This window comes from Megachile rotundata, chromosome 2 (assembly GCF_050947335.1).
Source record: "Megachile rotundata isolate GNS110a chromosome 2, iyMegRotu1, whole genome shotgun sequence".
NCBI classification, from domain to species: Eukaryota; Metazoa; Arthropoda; class Insecta; order Hymenoptera; family Megachilidae; genus Megachile; species Megachile rotundata.
In genome coordinates this window covers 3,473,221-3,492,074 of record NC_134984.1, presented here as the reverse complement: position 1 = coordinate 3,492,074, position 18,854 = coordinate 3,473,221, and the positions used below count along the sequence as shown (strand labels likewise).

The 18,854-nt window shown below is 44.9% G+C and overlaps 3 protein-coding genes across 6 annotated transcripts in view; 1 reads left to right on the top strand and 2 right to left on the bottom strand.

Moving 5' to 3' along the window:
* LOC100878018 (uncharacterized) overlaps nucleotides 1-18,854 on the top strand; it is a 47,652-nt gene that overhangs the window by 22,817 nt on the left and 5,981 nt on the right. The gene's annotated exons all lie outside the window — the stretch shown is intronic.
* LOC105662671 (uncharacterized) lies at nucleotides 3,932-7,378 on the bottom strand. Its single transcript, XM_012287021.2, has one exon. It carries the CDS (start codon nucleotides 7,376-7,378, stop codon nucleotides 3,932-3,934), a length of 3,447 nt encoding a protein of 1,148 aa, XP_012142411.2.
* Nucleotides 17,407-18,854, bottom strand: part of INPP5E (Inositol-3-phosphate synthase) — a 57,512-nt gene continuing 56,064 nt past the window's right edge. The window contains exons 7-8 of one of the 4 annotated variants that reach the window (XR_013041603.1): nucleotides 18,346-18,750; nucleotides 17,416-18,242 (exon numbers count right to left, since the gene is read on the bottom strand). The gene's annotated coding sequence lies outside the window, so the exon portion shown is untranslated. Of the gene's footprint in view, nucleotides 18,751-18,854 lie in introns of all 4 variants that reach the window. The other 3 variants (XR_013041604.1, XR_013041606.1, XM_076542180.1) reach the window with 3 other exon arrangements.

Genomic DNA, 18,854 nt, shown 5'->3' with positions numbered 1-18,854 from the left:
GACGAATCGAGATTTTGCCGCCACGGAAACGATCAGCGTCCTCAAGTTTGGCGTTATCGCGGAGAGCGAAATCGTCAGAGAAACACTGTTCCTGTAGCAGCGTATAATGGTGGTTCGGTAATGGTTTGGGCAGGTATTTCGCGGTTTAACCGGACGTCATTGGTAATCGTACGTGGTAGGTTGAATGCTAGCCGGTATATCAATGAAATTTTACGTCCACATGTCCTACCTTTTCGTCAACGAATTGGAAACCGATTTCGATTAGTCCAAGATAATGCTCGGCCACATACAGCGAACATTACAAGACGGTTCCTGTCGCAACACCGAATTAATGCGCTACCACATCCAGCAATGAGCCCAGATCTAACTCCAATTGAACACGTTTGGGATATGATGGGACGTCGATTGCGAACGGAGTATCCGCATTTAAGGAATTTACGTGCGCTGGAAAATGCGTTTCTTCGAATTTGGGACCAAATTCCACAAACCATGATACGGCGATGCATTAATATGCGTGAACGATTGCAGGATGTGATTAACAACCGTGGTGGTAATACTAGGTATTAAATTTTAAAGTCCTCGAATTTTTATTAAGATAAGAAAATTACACCCACGCGCGCAAGACTTTGCTGCAGGTGCTCATACGTGCACGCGCCCACATTCGTATACGTGCATATACACAGCACACATACACACGGACTCACACAACACAAAAGGAAGCGTAAATCCAATCCTCTCAGACAAAAGAATTTTTTAAAAATTCTGCGATAGTACCAGTAAATGTAGAGACACATTGGATTGGAGCAGTAATGACGTTTCTTTAGCTCTTTTCGTTCAAATTTCAAAGTTTGAACCATCGATTCATAGGGAACAAAGAATCGGTGCCATTTGAAACTTCACCTACATTTTGTGGACACTATGAGCTTAACTCTTTCGCTACGGCAGCACCGTCCGCCGAAGTACCGTCACTGAACAGAACGCTCATACCCAAATGTCATGATATGGATGACGCTATATGCGGCGCTCGTACCCACAGGTCGTCGAGCGAATTTTGTTTTCTCCAGTACTTGTAAATTTGATATCCAGTATTACCACCACGGTTGTTAATCACATCCTGCAATCGTTCACGCATATTAATGCATCGCCGTATCATGGTTTGTGGAATTTGGTCCCAAATTCGAAGAAACGCATTTTCCAGCGCACGTAAATTCCTTAAATGCGGATACTCCGTTCGCAATCGACGTCCCATCATATCCCAAACGTGTTCAATTGGAGTTAGATCTGGGCTCATTGCTGGATGTGGTAGCGCATTAATTCGGTGTTGCGACAGGAACCGTCTTGTAATGTTCGCTGTATGTGGCCGAGCATTATCTTGGACTAATCGAAATCGGTTTCCAATTCGTTGACGAAAAGGTAGGACATGTGGACGTAAAATTTCATTGATATACCGGCTAGCATTCAACCTACCACGTACGATTACCAATGACGTCCGGTTAAACCGCGAAATACCTGCCCAAACCATTACCGAACCACCATTATACGCTGCTACAGGAACAGTGTTTCTCTGACGATTTCGCTCTCCGCGATAACGCCAAACTTGAGGACGCTGATCGTTTCCGTGGCGGCAAAATCTCGATTCGTCTGTGAACAACACATTGTTCCATTGGCGTGTCCGCCTATTAACGTGCTGACGTGCATACGTTAAACGATTGCAGCGATGTCTAGGCGTAAGCATTGGTACGCGAACAGGTTGTCTCGCTCGTAATCCAACCTGCCTCAAACGATTTCGAACAGTTTGACCTGAAATGGTGCGCTGAGATTGTTGATGGCGGCGGTTTCGAAATCGCAGGGCAATAGCATCCGCATGGGCAAAGGGTTCAACTCTTACGTGTCTTACTATTGCCCTATCATCTCTTGGGGTAGTGAAACGTGCCCGACCTTGACCTGGACGTCGGCCGTATCTGCCAGTCTGTTGGTATCGTGCATAAGTTCGACAAACGACCGACAGACTTATACCCATCATGTTCCCGATTTCGCGGTAACGATAGCCCCCCTCGACGAGGGTTACGAGACGGGCAACTTCCGCCTCACTCAAATGACGTCGAGCCATAATCAAATAAAAAATTTTATAAAATTTTTATTCCGTAAGCAAGAATTTTTAAGTAAATTTTAAATTTATCAATTTATCAATTTAAAATTTTCCAATTTACCAAATTAAATTTAAAATTTAAAATTTACCAATTAAAAATTTTTCAAATTTACCAAAATTTTTTAAATTTAACAATTTAAAATTTTTCCTGCCGAGAAAACAAAATGCCTTAGGAAAAATGAGAAGTAGGTGTCGGTTTAATGTGGGTTCAATTAGCAATACGTGAACGTACGACGTATCGTTAATGAGTTCGCTATTGCCAATGAATGCGCAGGGACCTGAACGTGAAATGTAAGCGTCGTATGCACAGGCGCGCATATTTAACGGCGCACAGTTAGCTGCGCGCGCATGTTGCACTGCGCGCTCACATTTGACTGCACGGGCCCACGTTCATACTGGCACATACGCGGTATACACACATGGATGAAAAAGCGTAATCCGGCCTTCTCAAATCAAAGCATTCTTTAAAAATTCCGCAATAGTACCGGTAAATGTAAAGGCACAAACATTTTTATCCATCAAGCGCACTAGTCCCGTATCGGAACAGTAATGACGTTTCCTTACCTCTTTTCGTTTAAATGTCAAAGTTTGATCCATTGGGTCATAGGGAACAACGAATCGGAGCGATTTGAAACTTCGCATACATTTAGTGGGCAATATGAGCTTAAAAAAAAACATAGGCGTAATCATTACAATACTTATTTACAAAGATATCGTAACTTTTGTAATTTGAGGAAAAAACACCGTTTTTTGACATTTGTTTACATCAATATTAAGCATAAAAAGAAAACATTTAGTGAAAAACTGAGATAGCCATCTTAAAGGGTATACTCTCTGCTTTCTGGAACCGTATTCAGAATTTTTGTTCGATGCTGGGTTCATGAGATAATGACTATCAAAGGTGTGCTGACTCGCGCACGTTTATTCGAAAGAAATTAATCCTAAGAATAATAATTGAATATGAGTCCGAACGGTTGACTCGAAGACGTCCTAAACGGTGGACTCGTGAAATTGATAAGTCCGTCGCGAATGACTCGTGAAATTTCTAAGTCCGTAATCGAATGACTCGTAAAATTTCTAAGTCCGACTTAGGTGACTTTACTTGAGATTCTTTTTAGTCCGACTCGGATGACTAATGTTGGAATTCCTGAAGAGACGTTCCGTCGTTACTTCCTCGAAACGTCGGAAGTGCAAGGAGGCATGCTGATTGGTTCTCATTAGAAACGTTGATTTTCCAATCAACATGCCCCTTGACTTGGGCCCACCCTCTCTTGCGCCCTGAGCGCGCCTTTTTTGGAAGAGGGTGGGAAAAGATACCGATGAGTACGGGAGGATCTCGAAGGCCGGCAACGCCGGGGTTTTTCCCTCCAGGTGACACGCACGTTGTCCTAAAAAGTACCGCTAGGACGGAACCGAGGCCCATCCTCGGTGACCCTTCGGGAAAAACCCTGTTTATGACGGAGTAGTTATTGAAGACTAAATGAAACTTAGAAATTCTAAAGGCATTGTTCGAAAAAATGTAAAACTAAATTGCCGTCGATGGCTAAAAATCTGTCTTTCAAAAATAACTGTTACCCGGACCCATCATAAACTACCTACGAAATCCTCGCGTATTGTGTTCCGTAGCACGTTCGGAACATGCTCCCCCCCTTGAGAGCCTTGCCGATCAAAATACATTAACTAATCGAAAAATACTAAATCTAAATCACGCTGAATAACTAATAAAAAAACACGAAATAAGATAAATCAATAATACAATGAAACGATATAAAACGATAAATGCTACGATGCCGTGACGCATTCCTCAGAGTCAGCTATCGGAAGCTGAGCCAACTTCTGCACGTTCCTCCTGTAGCTGCCATGGGAAGTCCGAACGGTGACTGCCCTGATGATGTTGTCCTGACCGGGATGAATCTTCTCCACACGACCGAGATGCCACTGGAGCGGTGGTAGATGATCGTCCTTCATGACAACAAGGGATCCCTCCTTGATCTCGTGCGAGCCTCTGGTCCACTTTTGGCGCACGTTTAATTGGTGTATATACTCTTTATACCACCTGGACCAGAAATCCTGCTTCACCTTCTGAATGTGTTGCCATTTTGATAGACGATTCGATGGTGTTTCGCTAAAATCAACCTCGGGCAAACTCGTTAAAGAATTACCAATCAGAAAATGGGCAGGGGTTAAGGCTGAGGGATCGTTGGGGTCAGAGGATAGCGGAACGAGAGGACGAGAGTTAAGGATAGCCTCGATCTCAATGACAAACGTGTTGAATTGTTCAAACGTAAACAATTCCTCACCGACGACGCGTTTCAGGTGATGTTTAAAAGATTTAACGGCGGCCTCCCATAAACCTCCAAAGTTCGGTGACAAGGCTGGCATGAAATGCCATGAAATTCGCTTATCCACCAAAAAATGCCGAACCTTTTCGTCCTCTTGAAGTTTTCGTTGTATGTCCAGTAACTCTTTATTCGCCCCTACGAAATTTGTCCCGTTGTCCGAATAGACATTTCGACATATTCCTCTTCGCGCGATGAATCTTTTGAATGCGGCAATAAAAGCTTCCGTGGTCATGTCGCTGACCACCTCAAGGTGCACGGCCTTGGTTGAGAAACAAATAAATACCGCTACATAGATTTTAACACGGGAGCGGTTTCGCACGCGTCGCTCCTTTATGAAAAACGGACCGCAGTAGTCGATGCCGCAATTAGTAAAGGGCCTGCTTTCCGAAATGCGCGTAGCAGGTAGATTGCCCATAATATATTTCGTTACCGGAGGGTTAATACGGAAGCACCTGACGCACTGACGGACAATCTTCCGTACGGTGTTTTTGCCGTCGATGAGCCAGTAACGCTGTCGAATATTGTACAACGTGGAATTGATGCCTAGATGGTGTCCTTCCAAATGCGCGTTGCGAATAATTAAAACTGTGATGGGATGATTTTTCGGAAGCAGTATCGGATGCTTTTCGTCGAATGGAATTGCTGCGTTCTGTAGTCGACCACCAACCCGTAATATTCCCTTTCCATCGATGAAAGGTTGTAGTGACAATAATTTACTAATAGATTGCAATTTTGACCCGTTTTGTAGATCCTTTAACTCTTGCGCGAACGATGAAGACTGGACCATTTTAATAATTCGCTCGTCGGCGTCGCGAATTTCCTCAACGGTAAGAGGACCTTTAAACTTGTTTGATGTACGAAATCTTAAGCAGCAGGCAACGATTCTACAGAGCTTCTTAATGCATGAATAGCGGGTTAAAAGTGAATCGTCACGATTAACAGTTGCAAAACAAGCTAGTGGTCTCGATTCTGGAATTTCTTGCGTGATGACGAACTTAGACTCAGGCCAGACCGATTCGACGCTGGCGAGCCAAGCTGGTCCATGACGCCAAATAGACTCAGAGAGGAACTGCGACGGCGATTGTCCTCTGCTGATCAAATCAGCTGGGTTATCTTCTGATTTAACATGTTTCCAGGCATCGGTTTTCGTTTTTAATTGAACTTCCGCGACGCGATTCGCAACGAACGTCTTTAATGTGGAAGGTTCTTTGTTGATCCAATTTAATACTATTGTCGAGTCGGTCCAAAAGTTGATGCTATTGAAATTGTGAGTTATTGCCTTCGAAACGGTGGCATATAATGATGATAATAAAACTGCTCCGCATAATTCCAGACGAGCCAAACTAACTGTTTTTAATGGTGCGACGCGCGATTTCGCACATAATAGTTCTGTTTTAATGTCTCCGGAATTGTTAATGGAACGAAGGTAAATACAGGCTCCATAGGCCCGCTCGCTCGCATCGCAAAACCCATGGAGTTCTAACCTTTCGACGGAATCTTGAGATACTCTTCGACTGAATGAGCATATGTTTAACATGTTAAACTCAGTGGCAAAATTACACCATTCAGTGTGAAGACTGGCTGGTATCGTCTCGTCCCAGTCCAACTTCAATTGCCACAAACGTTGTAATAGTATCTTGGCTGTAATAATAACCGGTGCCAATAACCCTAACGGATCAAATATTTTCGCGATCGATGATAATATTGACCGTTTCGTAATTTTATCGGTAGTTATGGGTTCGACGGTGTAAAGAATTTTGTCTTGCCGCGCGTCCCAGGCAATTCCTAAAGTTTTCACCGTAGCAGTCTCTCCTAAGATCTTGGGATGAATCTGGTCTTCATCGAGGCCTTGGAGAAGATTCGGGTCATTAGAAGCCCACTGTCGTATGTTGAGGCCACCCTTCGTGAGCATCCTGCAGATTTGACGTTGTATCGCTTGAGCTTCTTCGAATGTGTCCGCACCGGTGAGAAGATCATCGACATACAGATCTCGTTTCACGATTTCTGCTGCTTCCGGGAACCTGCTTTTTTCATCATCCGCGAGCTGATGAAGACACCTGATAGCGAGGTAGGGGGCTGATGAGAGACCGAACGTTACCGTGTTCAGCTCGAACGTTGCTAAATTTCCACGGTTGTCTCTCCATAATATTCTTTGGTATGCACGATCTTCCGGCCGAACGAGGAATTGCCGGTACATTTTCTCGATGTCACCGGTCATGACATACGCGTACATACGAAAGCGCAGAAGCAGTGAAAAAAGGTCATCCTGGATCGTGGGGCCTGTCATTAGAGTATCGTTAAGAGACAGACCGCTACTCGATTTAGCTGATCCATCGAAGACGACACGAACCTTCGTGGTCGTGCTTGAGGGTTTTACCACTGCGTGATGCGGTAAATAAAAACCTTCTCGTCCGTATGGCTGAACTTCGCTCATATGTCCGAGCTCTTGATATTCCCGAATTACGGCGGAATATTCGCGTTTCAAACCCGGATCGCGGTTGAATTTCTTTTCCAACGATAGGAAACGATTTAAGGCGCGCGCACGAGATTCGCCTAATTGTAATTTCCGGTCATTAAACGGTAACGCTACGATATATCGACCCGTGTTATCCCGCGTTGTTGTTTTCAGAAAATGCTCCTCGCATGCATTTTCCTCGTTAGACAGGTGTCGTACCTGAGGACCTTCCTCTATCTCCCAAAATTTCTGTAAATCGAAATTTGGAGTAGCGATATAAGTCCTATGCTTCCCCGTTGTCGTTGATATGTTCCCCCCGATTATCCATCCCAGCAACGTCTTCTGGAGAATTAAATCGTTTTTCTTCGACGGAGAAATATCTATTTGACCAACGCTCAAGCATGCTAAGGCCGGACCGATGCCTATAAGCATGTCAACGGGCTTTGGTTGGTCAAATTGCGGGTCAGCTAAATTTATATTTGCAGGAATCGGAATTTTTCGACGGTCGATTTGTTGATCTGGTACAGCTCCTGAGATCTTCGGTATTGTGATAAATGTGAGGGTGCGTTTAAAGTTTGATAATCTGGATTTAATAACTGCGGAAACGATTTTACTGGTTACTGTACTTAATTGATTTAATGACTCGATTGTCGTTGTATGATTCTTAGTCGTTAGCCGTAATTTCGATGCCAGTTCGTCAGTAATAAAATTCGCATTTGAACATGTGTCTATTAACGTTCGACATTCTACTGGTTTCTGGTCTCGGTCCAGAACATAGACTTTCGCGGTAGCTAGCAACCCGTTCGTAGGCACGTCCGTTACGAACGCGGTGCCATGTCCAAAATGCGACCTTTGTTGGCGTAGTCAGGATCTCGATTCGCCGTTCGGTTGCGCGTCCTGATGCAACTGAGTGTTGTGTGCTCGTTTGCACACACGACACTTCCCGAAAGTGCAATCCTCGATTACGTGGTCCGATCTGAGGCAATTGAGGCAAAGTCGAGCGTTCTTCGCGGCTTCGATTCGTTGCGGAACTTCCATAGCACTAAATGTCGGACATTGATACTCCGCGTGATGTCCTGAACATATTCGGCATTTCGCATTTGAAACGGACCTCGATGGCTGGACGTTAAACGATTCGGTGCTCGCGTTGACCGGCGGTTGTCGTCTTCGTGAACGCGGTGACGTTGGCGGCGATCGCGAACCCGATTTCTGCGTTACGAATGTCTGTTGCCTCGGTTGCGACGGCATGGTTCTCGCGGGAAAATTGTACGAACGCGCTGGCGCTGGACGCGGTCTAAAATGATCCGGTTGCTGATGATATCCTCTCGATTTAACATCATCCGCGTAATCCTTGCTCTGATGGGACGCGTTGTGTAGATATTTAAAAATATCGTCGATAACGGGGACTTCGGTGTTCGATAAGGTACGCTCCCAAGCCCTTCGCGTCTCTTTTCCCATCTTCGAAATTACGACGCTACACAAAAGATCGCTCGCCATTTCTTCCCACGACCTGCCCAGTGCTTGTAGCGATCGCACGTGCAGCTGCATGTGATTCACCAGATCTCGAATCGCTTCTGATGAATCGTTAGACATCGCGGGGGTATCACGCAACATGGCGGCATGACGCAAAACGAGCACCCGTTTGTTGTCGTAAATTTCGCAGAGATGCTTCCACGCGGCCTCGTAATTTTCTTCAGTAATGGTAAATGCAGCAATCGCGTCTTCGGCTCGTCCAGACAACGAAAGCTTTAGATAATGTAATTTTTGAACCCCACTAAGACCCGGTTGCGTGTGAATTAACGTATGGAACGCGTCTTTAAATGTAACCCAAGTTTCAATCCGTCCGTCGAACTTGGGTAAATCTATCTTGGGTAAATTGACTGGCAATGAAAACCGTGAGGCAGTTAACGCGGGCGATCCTTGTAAAATTTGTTCCTCCGACGGCAGCGTTGGATTTACGGTTCCCTCTGCATTTTCTAATATTACTGTCGCGGTCGCAATAATATCATCGAAGAAATCGGTCGTCGTTTCGCGCTCCTCTTCTGCCTTTTCGAAGTTGTCGATCATCCCTAATTCGTCTTGAATCGCGTTAAATGCAATAAATTGCCTACGCAGCCGCTCGATTCGATCACGTAGTTTAGCGCGTTCTTTACGGGAGTCTTGGTATTTCTCAATGTATTTAGCAAACATGGTACATTGGGACTTGAAAGTACGCCGTTTATGCTTTAGTTCCTCAATATGCGCGTCGGTTTTGTTGGAACTGTCTGACGTGGCCATTTCAAACGAGATTGGAAAAAATTAGGAACAACGGAAACGAAATGCGAAAGGAGAAAATGTACGAGGGATCTGACTGGTAATTCGTAATAACGAGCCTACCTTTGGCTGGATTCTGCGTGCTGGAGTCGTCTTGAGCTCGAATCGTCGCTGTTGACCTGTAGTTCCGGTTGTAAGGCGGCAGTACAGCTTCCAGGCACAGGTGGTCCACTCCAAAATAGTCGATCCCGAGCGATGATCTCCTGATGCTGATGGACCCACTTGGTAGGAGTTGGCGCTTGCAAATAGGAAGACCCCTTGGTCTTCTTGAACGGGTTAATAGTCTTTTTCGAAACGTAAGACAAACACACGTGGCACTATTGTAGTTCGTTTGCGCACTGCACTCCACAGATCGCGTATCCGGCTCGAAGGACCATAAAATGTGCTGACTCGCGCACGTTTATTCGAAAGAAATTAATCCTAAGAATAATAATTGAATATGAGTCCGAACGGTTGACTCGAAGACGTCCTAAACGGTGGACTCGTGAAATTGATAAGTCCGTCGCGAATGACTCGTGAAATTTCTAAGTCCGTAATCGAATGACTCGTAAAATTTCTAAGTCCGACTTAGGTGACTTTACTTGAGATTCTTTTTAGTCCGACTCGGATGACTAATGTTGGAATTCCTGACGAGACGTTCCGTCGTTACTTCCTCGAAACGTCGGAAGTGCAAGGAGGCATGCTGATTGGTTCTCATTAGAAACGTTGATTTTCCAATCAACATGCCCCTTGACTTGGGCCCACCCTCTCTTGCGCCCTGAGCGCGCCTTTTTTGGAAGAGGGTGGGAAAAGATACCGATGAGTACGGGAGGATCTCGAAGGCCGGCAACGCCGGGGTTTTTCCCTCCAGGTGACACGCACGTTGTCCTAAAAAGTACCGCTAGGACGGAACCGAGGCCCATCCTCGGTGACCCTTCGGGAAAAACCCTGTTTATGACGGAGTAGTTATTGAAGACTAAATGAAACTTAGAAATTCTAAAGGCATTGTTCGAAAAAATGTAAAACTAAATTGCCGTCGATGGCTAAAAATCTGTCTTTCAAAAATAACTGTTACCCGGACCCATCATAAACTACCTACGAAATCCTCGCGTATTGTGTTCCGTAGCACGTTCGGAACAAAAGGAAAAAGCGTCATTTTTGCTTTGGTAGCTCATAACTTTGTAACCAAACGTCGAAATCGACTTCCTGGACATGCAAATTATAGGGGAAGAAACAAAGAATAGCGCCCTATAAATGGCATTATTCAAAAAAATTTATCTGCGTCAGTGCAAATCGTACAAGAAAGAAAAAAAATTTTTTAATTTTTTCATCGTGATTTTTTGCATATTTTGTTAATGAAAATAGGCGCAAAATACTTTTGAGACTAAGGGCCGAAAACTAGAGACCTGAAGCTTCAAAATGACTGTTCTGGAATTCTTCTGTGATTAATACCAACGAAGATACAGCAATCTGAAAATGACCTAAAATTTTAAGGAATTTTTTTGTTCCCTTAATTTTTTTGAGTAGTGTATAATAATCTCCCATATTCCATCATATTATTCCCATTATATTATATTATATAATTCACGATATATTATATATACAGTACTGATTCGTAACAAGCAACAGTTTTGTGATTCGTAACAATCAAATTTCTATTCCCTCTTCTTTGTTTGAAGTCGGCCGCTGAGTGAGAGATCCGAGAAAGAGTGAGAGGTCCGCGAAACCGAAGAAGTCATAAATTTTCACGGTCGACCGAACAGTTTAGTGGAAAGAGGACAGAACATATATATTGTTTTCTCACTCTGATGCATAGCGATTCTGTCGTTCATTCGCTTAATTCTACATTGATTCGTAATAAGCCACTCGCTCGGATCTGGCCAGTTGCTTGTTATGAATCCGGTACATTATATTGTTTTCTCACTCTGATACATAGCGATTCTGTCGTAATATGACATTTTTTTAAAAATCTAATGGTTGACAGTGAACAATAATATGAGGTACATTTTTATCTATAATTTTAATTAATTTATTTAACAAAAATAAAAAAAAGTTGGAGGAAAAATTATGTAAGTATAATACACTTTATAAAATATATAATACTATATGAACTATGTACAATGAAATGGTCATAAAACTAGCTGCTCGTTCAACCATAATTTTTTCCGAATTGCTTTATTGTCACAGTAATGGCGATGACCTACTATTTTTTGACATCAATATTTCTTAAACTGCTATGTAGGTATATGTTTATATTCACATAATTGTAAAAAGATAAGGCAAAGTGTGACAAATTAGGAATTGCAACGTATTCGATTCATCTGATTCTACATCGATTCGAAATAAGCCACTCGTAATAAGCCACTGGCTTGGGTTTGGGCAGTTGCTTGTTACGAATCCGGTATATTTTTCCATTCATGAAATTTTACTACTATTAAAAAGGGAAAGCATGCTATGTTCTGTCCTTGTCTAAAGAATAACATCGCCGCGCGACCGATTACTTTATTGTATACCGCTACACCCAACCCCCTGTTTTTTCTACGCCGTCACCGTCCTCGCGCTCGGGAACAAAGGCAAGCCGAAAATATACCTGATTCGTAACAAGCAACTCGCCAGACCCGAGCGAGTTGCTTATTACGAATCAGTACTGTACATGGTGTTCGGCTACTGGTGGGCATAATTTTAGGGGGTGGTAGCTGGGGTGATTCTGAACAACTTTTTCCTTTAACAAAATGCTGGTTAAAGCTTAGTTTTTGAATTATTAATGAAAAACACTGACCAATCAGAGCACGAGAATAGCGCGCGCTCAGATGCGAGAGCGACGGATGCAAGCATGACGGTTGACCCTGGTCGTGAACAAATAAATCACGCGATATCGGTAACATAGTTACCATCATCGGTAATACGTCAGCCGGTAAGTAGTTATAAAATTCACAACTATTAATAAGTATAAATTTATTAACGAAACTAATTGTATGGATTAAGCGAAAATAAAGGTAAAGATCAAGCGCAGTTTTTTTAGATAATTAAAAAAAATGACTATTTGTTTAACGACATAAAATGAAAGAATACTCGGACGCTTACCTCATGAGTGAATTTACGATGCGAGAATTCTTCATTAATTTTGAAGTATATCGTCGTATGACAAGAAACCTATTTACTCGCTAAAATCCACAAGAGCATATCGATACCCGCTCTATGGGATTGTCAAGTAGAAAGGGTGACTGTCATATTTGATGTTTTCCGTGTAATAATAGTACAATTTTCGGAACCCACACTAAACAAACACACAAGCACCACGATTGTCCAGTCCTTAGTATCGAAACGTTAAAAATATCCACCTTTTTTACACATCAATTCGTTTACGAAAGTTCCTCACCATGTACACATGACACATTATGCGCGATGAGTAATTCAAAGAAAATAATAAGTTATTGCAAGATGTATTATTGCGATCGCACAACACGTATCGATAATATTAAATTTACTATAATGTTTGAAATGTGCACCATTCTCTTCTAAGCGCACCCGTTCGATTATCGACAACCAACTGACGTTTTGTACAGAATTTTAGAAACAAAGAACTTGCATTGGTATTGTCTTCCCCCTATAGCCTCCCTCAGGCTGATAATGTTACATTTCTCGACGAGCGAACTTCTTAGGTTATTGTGGAATCTTTTTCCCGTTGAGAGGGAGTCACTGTTTCGCTTTTCTTTTGTTGATGTTTGTTCATTCTGAGACTATTGTAAAACATTCGGTCAAAATACGCATCTGTGCATATTCGTTAAAAGTAATTCGTGTCGTAAAGATAAATTTTTCGACTCATAAAAATAAATAAAGTAAATTTAATATTGTCGGTAATACGTGTTGTGCGATCGCAATAATACATCTTGCAATAATTGATTATTTTCTTTGAATTACTCATCGCGCATAATGTGTCATATGTACATGGTGAGGAACTTTCGTAAACGAATTGATGTATAAAAAAGGTGGGTATTTTTAACGTTTTGATACTAAGGACTGGACAATTGTGGTGCTTATGTGATTGTGTGTTTGTTTAGTGTGGATTCCGAAAATTGTACTATTATTACACGGAAAACATCAAATATGACAGTCACCCTTTTTACTTGACAATCCCATAGAGCGGGTATCGATATGTTCTTGTGGATTTTAGCGAATAAATAGGTTGCTTGTCATACGACGATGTACTTCAAAATTAATGAGGAATTCTCGCATCGTAAATTCACTCATGAGGTAAGCGTCCGAGTATTCTTTCATTTTATGTCGTTAAACAAATAGTCATTTTTTTTAATTATCTAAAAAAACTGTGCTTGATCTTTACCTTTATTTTCGCTTAATCCATACAATTAGTTTCGTTAATAAATTTATACTTATTAATAGTTGTGAATTTTATAACTACTTACCGGCTGACGTATTACCGATGATGGTAACTATGTTACCGATATCGCGCGATTTGTTTGTTCACGACCAGGGTCAACCGTCACGCTTGCACCCGTCGCTCTCGCATCTGAGCGCGCGCTATTCTCGCGCTCTGATTGGTCAGTGTTTTTCATTAATAATTAAAAAACTAAGCTTTAACCAGCATTTTGGTAAAGGAAAATGTTGTTCCGAATCACCCCAGCTACCACCCCCTAAAATTATGCCCACCAGTAGCCGAACACCCTGTATAGTTGTATAGTTTTATACAGTCATATATATAACTAACCTAACCCAGCCTAATGTAATCTAACCCAACCTATACATTCATAGTTTACAGTGCAATTATAAGAATTTTTGAAAAATTATGTAGGATCATTAAGGTGCCCTCATCAGTCACCACTGCGTGTACCGGCTAGGTACGGCATTGGCAGCAAGCTGTGATGTCAGCTGACGCATGCGCATAAAGCTCTCGCGTGACATAAAATCTCACGACTGCCCAACACTGCTCTCGTACTTTCTCTACCACGCAGGGGTTTGACCACGATGGCATCCGTTACCCAGATTTCTGGGATTGGGTAGCTCCTGTCGTAGCCTTTTTAGGGTTAGGCGGTGTCCAGGATTCGTCTCGGATACTAGACCTATGCCTGACACCTCAAATGACGGCGTCCCCTTAGGATCCAGGCCGAAGCCACACTACACGTTCTTTACTGATAGAGGTTTACCCTTTGCCCAGAGGGCGAATCTGGGATCAGATAATAGTCACATACCAGTTTTAGGGCTCACAGCAGTGTGATCTGGCCATGGGCCCGCTGTGCCAGATGTTTATTGTTAATCCGACCCTGCCGAACAAGGCTGCGGATCTGCTACCTCGCCTTTACAGGCATACGCAAAAATAAACTTCCTTCCACTTTCGCTAGCCACCGTCGAGGAAACGGTTTCGGAAAAATCCAGGGCGTCATAGGGCCGTTTCTGCGAACGAATCCTTTGGTCACGGTACCGATCACTGTCGGTGACCACGTCCACGTGGACCACGGGGAGGCGGATTCGTTACATACACGCCTGTACGCATGCCAAGCTGTGCCAGAGGTATCTATTCCGCTTCTCCGAGTCTTTTCCAACCACCGCTACGAAATCGCCCTGTCCTCGTCGCGACCGTGAAATTGCCCAATTCCGTTAGTTTTGTAGCGGCTAGCTATAAATTTGTAAATTTTGTATATAGCTTGTTAACGTGCAAACGGCTAGCACGGTTTATGACAGGGACGACAGCGGAACTGTTTTTGAGGAAACCGTTTTAGAATTTTTAGTGAAAGCATGACCGTACTTAGAATTTTGCCAACGGTCTCAACAGTAAAACGCTTAAGTGTCATAAACCCTGGGTTTCCCCGTGGGCCTGCAACGAGAGGTCAAGCGACCATCAGCTGGCCGCGTAGCTGACCTAGGGCCCGGGGAAATTCCGCTGCGTTGCCACCTTTACCAGCAAACGCACCCCCGTCAAATCGTACCCCCGCTTCAAGGAAGCGTGCTTCGGGCATAAGAGGGAGGTCGTACGATTTGGCGGGATTTAGGTTTTCTCTAATTGGTTAACCCCACCTATTCGGGGGTTGGCCTAGCGTAAAGCATAGGTTTTAAAAACGCGAGACTTTAGCGCAAGGAGTTAGTAAAAGGTCCGCAAAGAAAATAGTTAAAAGTTAAAAGAGTAATCTTGCAAGAATCGGAGAAGCAAGATAAGTCTTAAATAAAGCCAGCAGAAAAACGCAACTCTTGTGATTCATTTAAAACACGCAACCCACTCCTAAAGTTTTATCGCCGTTAGTCTTATGCCCGCATCGGCAATAGTGAAGCCGCTTCGATTCCAAAAGGTGTTACATTTCAATTCGAATCAGCTAGTTCTATGTGCGTTCCAGAATCAACAAGAGTAGCATCGGAGCTGGGTACTCTCACAGATTGTGACATAATCTGAACATCGCCCGACGGTACCGAGATGTCCTCATTCGCGATGTACGCTGGCTTAATTCTGTCTAATGACACAACACTACGCTTATTATCTATAGTGTGTAACAAGGCATATTTTTTTTGCCTCGTTACGAATCGCCACCAGGCCCGCCAGCATCAGTCCTCCGCCCTAGCAGACCCCTTGCTGCTGGGGCGTGTGTGTGAGTGCGAGTTTTTTTTTGTTTTGTTGTTAAGTTTCGTTTTTTTCTTTTCCCATCCCCTCCCTATCACCTTTGTGTGCGGTGACCGCTGTGAAGAGGAGGAGCCCCTCGTCCTCGGTCGCGGGAAGGCTCCACCCGAGCAACGGAGGCGCGAAATGGACCGGACGACCAAGCCGCCGCGCCGGCTGACTGGTCGCCGCATCACCCGTCCAACTTCCGCGGAGGTGACCGGCATCTAACAGCCGAGGGATGCCAGGCCTGGGGAACAGCCACCTTCGGCCACCACCCAAAGGGGGTCCCAGGACCTGACCACCGGTAAGAACGTGATGGCCCATCCCTGACGTCGAAATCCTCGGGGAGGGGGAACTCCGCGCACCGGGGGAGACGAGTCGTGGATTCCGAAAAGAGAGAAGTCAGCGAGCCGCGACGGGAAGAACACCGTAACTGCGAATGCGCCCTCGATACGCTCGATCTGATTTCCGCTCCCGAATAAGCAACCGGAAAAGCGATTCCCCGGTCGCGTGCATTTGCACTGACGTCCTTAAGTAGAAATCGTCCGTGGGTGTGATCGTCGGTTCGTAGAGGGCCATTTTCCCCGGTCGCCCTCCCCCTCAGGGAACATCCTCCCCGTTCCCCTACCGATCCGTCACAAGTAATTATCACACATCGACCTGGAGATCAAAATATGCCAGGAAATTCGCCCTATTGAGAATCTGCCCTACTTCGAATTTTCATGTAAAATCCCGACGAATATCCAAATTTAGGGTGGCCTTCGTGTCGTATGTTGCAATCGGGGTACCGCTAGTTGCATAATGCTCATACTTGGAACTTGTACATAGTCCATGGACCAACTTCCCTGAAAACACGCAGAGATCCGCTCCTGCATCTACCAGATACTGGATCAGTCCCTAATGTCCCTGGTCGCCATTAACGACTGTCCATCTCGTTTCCCGATGAGGGAAATTAGCACGGCGATATGCACCGATGTGCCTTGGTTCCGAAATTTGTATGATACCAGTACATATGTAGCGGACCGCCGCCGAAAATTCTCGACGCGCGCGAACGCTCGCTATGCGGCACGAGCGAAAAAGAACATTCGCTATACGGCGCGAACGTGGAAGAACCTTCGCGAGCCCACGCGCTGGAACGTTCGCGAGCAAGAAATTTCGAGAAAGACAATTGACTATATAAATCGGCCGGTTCGCGATACAATCAAGCAGTCAATGTCCAGCTCTCACACCGAACACTCCAATAGTCCTCTATAACGCGGTAGTAGGCGGTTGCATAAGAGCAATGGGCTCACGTAGCGTTGTGGAAGGAGACTGGGGCGTAATAGGAAACGCGAGGAAAATCGGGTAAGCAGCGATAATGCAAGGGTAAAAGGGACGAGGAAAGGGGAAGCAACGCGGAAACGCGATGGAAAGCGGCGCGCGGAAATTTAAACTACGAAGCGATCGCGGAGCGGAATACTAACGGCGAATGTGCGGTAAGGGAATAAACCTTATGCGAAATAACGCGAAAACGCGACGAAAAGCGGCGCGCGGAAAACACGAAGTACAAAGCGATCGCGGAACGGAATGGTAGTGGTAAGCGCGCAGCAAGGGAAAATAAACCCTACGAATATTAAATATTAGATTTATCTTATTTATTTATTTAACACAACTTATCGTACAGAAATCACAAATACAAATAGGACAACGAGAGCTAAAGTACAAATATAGGCAAGGTGAGGCAACAGTCGAGATGAGGCAAATCCCAGCAATAGGGCGGGGGTAGGGGTGGGGGACGGAAACTTCACGAAATTTTCATGAACAGAAACTTACGTAATATCGAGTAGCATAGGATACATAGATGCGACAGGATGTAGTTAGAGGGTAAAACTTTTTAAAAGCAGAGTTAGGCATAGAAATAGACAGCGTATTATGACACTTAGGTGGGAAATGGTGGGGAGAGGTCGCGGTTCGCCGTATGCTCGAGCTCACCGGGAGGCGGTGCCGGGGGGCGATACAGGGTTAAGTTGGAGGTCAGTGCGTATGCCCGGGGGCCTCCCCTTGGGCCCTGACGTATCCTCTCGGGCCAAGAACCTTTGAGTAAGAGCATCCATTCCTCACACATGGAACACACACGCGAGGGGCGGGGGTGGGGAGAGGGGTGTAGTCTCTCTTCCACAACATGCGAGCGATGGCCTAGCGCAGGGGGACCATATCCAACGACAGGAAAGCCTGCCAGGTTGCCGCCACCCCCCCCGTTTTTATGACGGGAGCGGGAGACAGCTTTAGTGAGTATGCGTGGAAACCGCATGAGCGTTTCCGCAGAAGCGGAGACCGCCCCTTTTCTAGGGGCGCCGGAAGCGTAAGTCTCACACTACCGGGACTATCTTCCCAAGTGTCCGTAATAGGATTTCTGTCTTCCTTAAACAAAAAGGTTAGGTTAGGTTAGGTTAGGTCCATTCGGCCCTGATACTTCTAAAGCGATACTTAGGTGGGAAATGGTGGGGAGAGGTCGCGGTTTTACCGTATGTTTTCGCCCACCGAGAGGCGGCTTTGAGGGGGCGTGCAAGTTCAGTGAAGGTCAGCGCGTAACGCGCGGGAGCCTTCCCTAGTCCCTGACGCAGCCTCTCGGGTGAAATCTCTTTGGTTGAAGCATCCGCTCTCCACGCATGGACCACACTCGCGAAAAAGGGGGGGGGGGGGGTAGTCTTCATCCACAACTGCGAGCGATGGCCTAGTCCAGGTACACTATGTCCCACCCGATAAGGAAGCCTGGCGGGTTGCCGCCAACCCCCGCCTAGCGGGGGCGGGAGACAGTTTTAGTGAGTAGGACGTGGAAACCGCCCCTCTTCTAGGGGCGCTGGAAGCGGGGAGTCTCACACTATCTGGGCTATCTTCCCAGATGTCCGTTACTAGGATTTCTGTCTTCCTAAAACAAAAAAAAAAACAAAAAAAAAGGGTCCATTCGGTCCTGCTTCAAGTTGGAACGCGTCGAATCGGGACCGTCCAATCGGTCGACGTCCAATTAGGCAT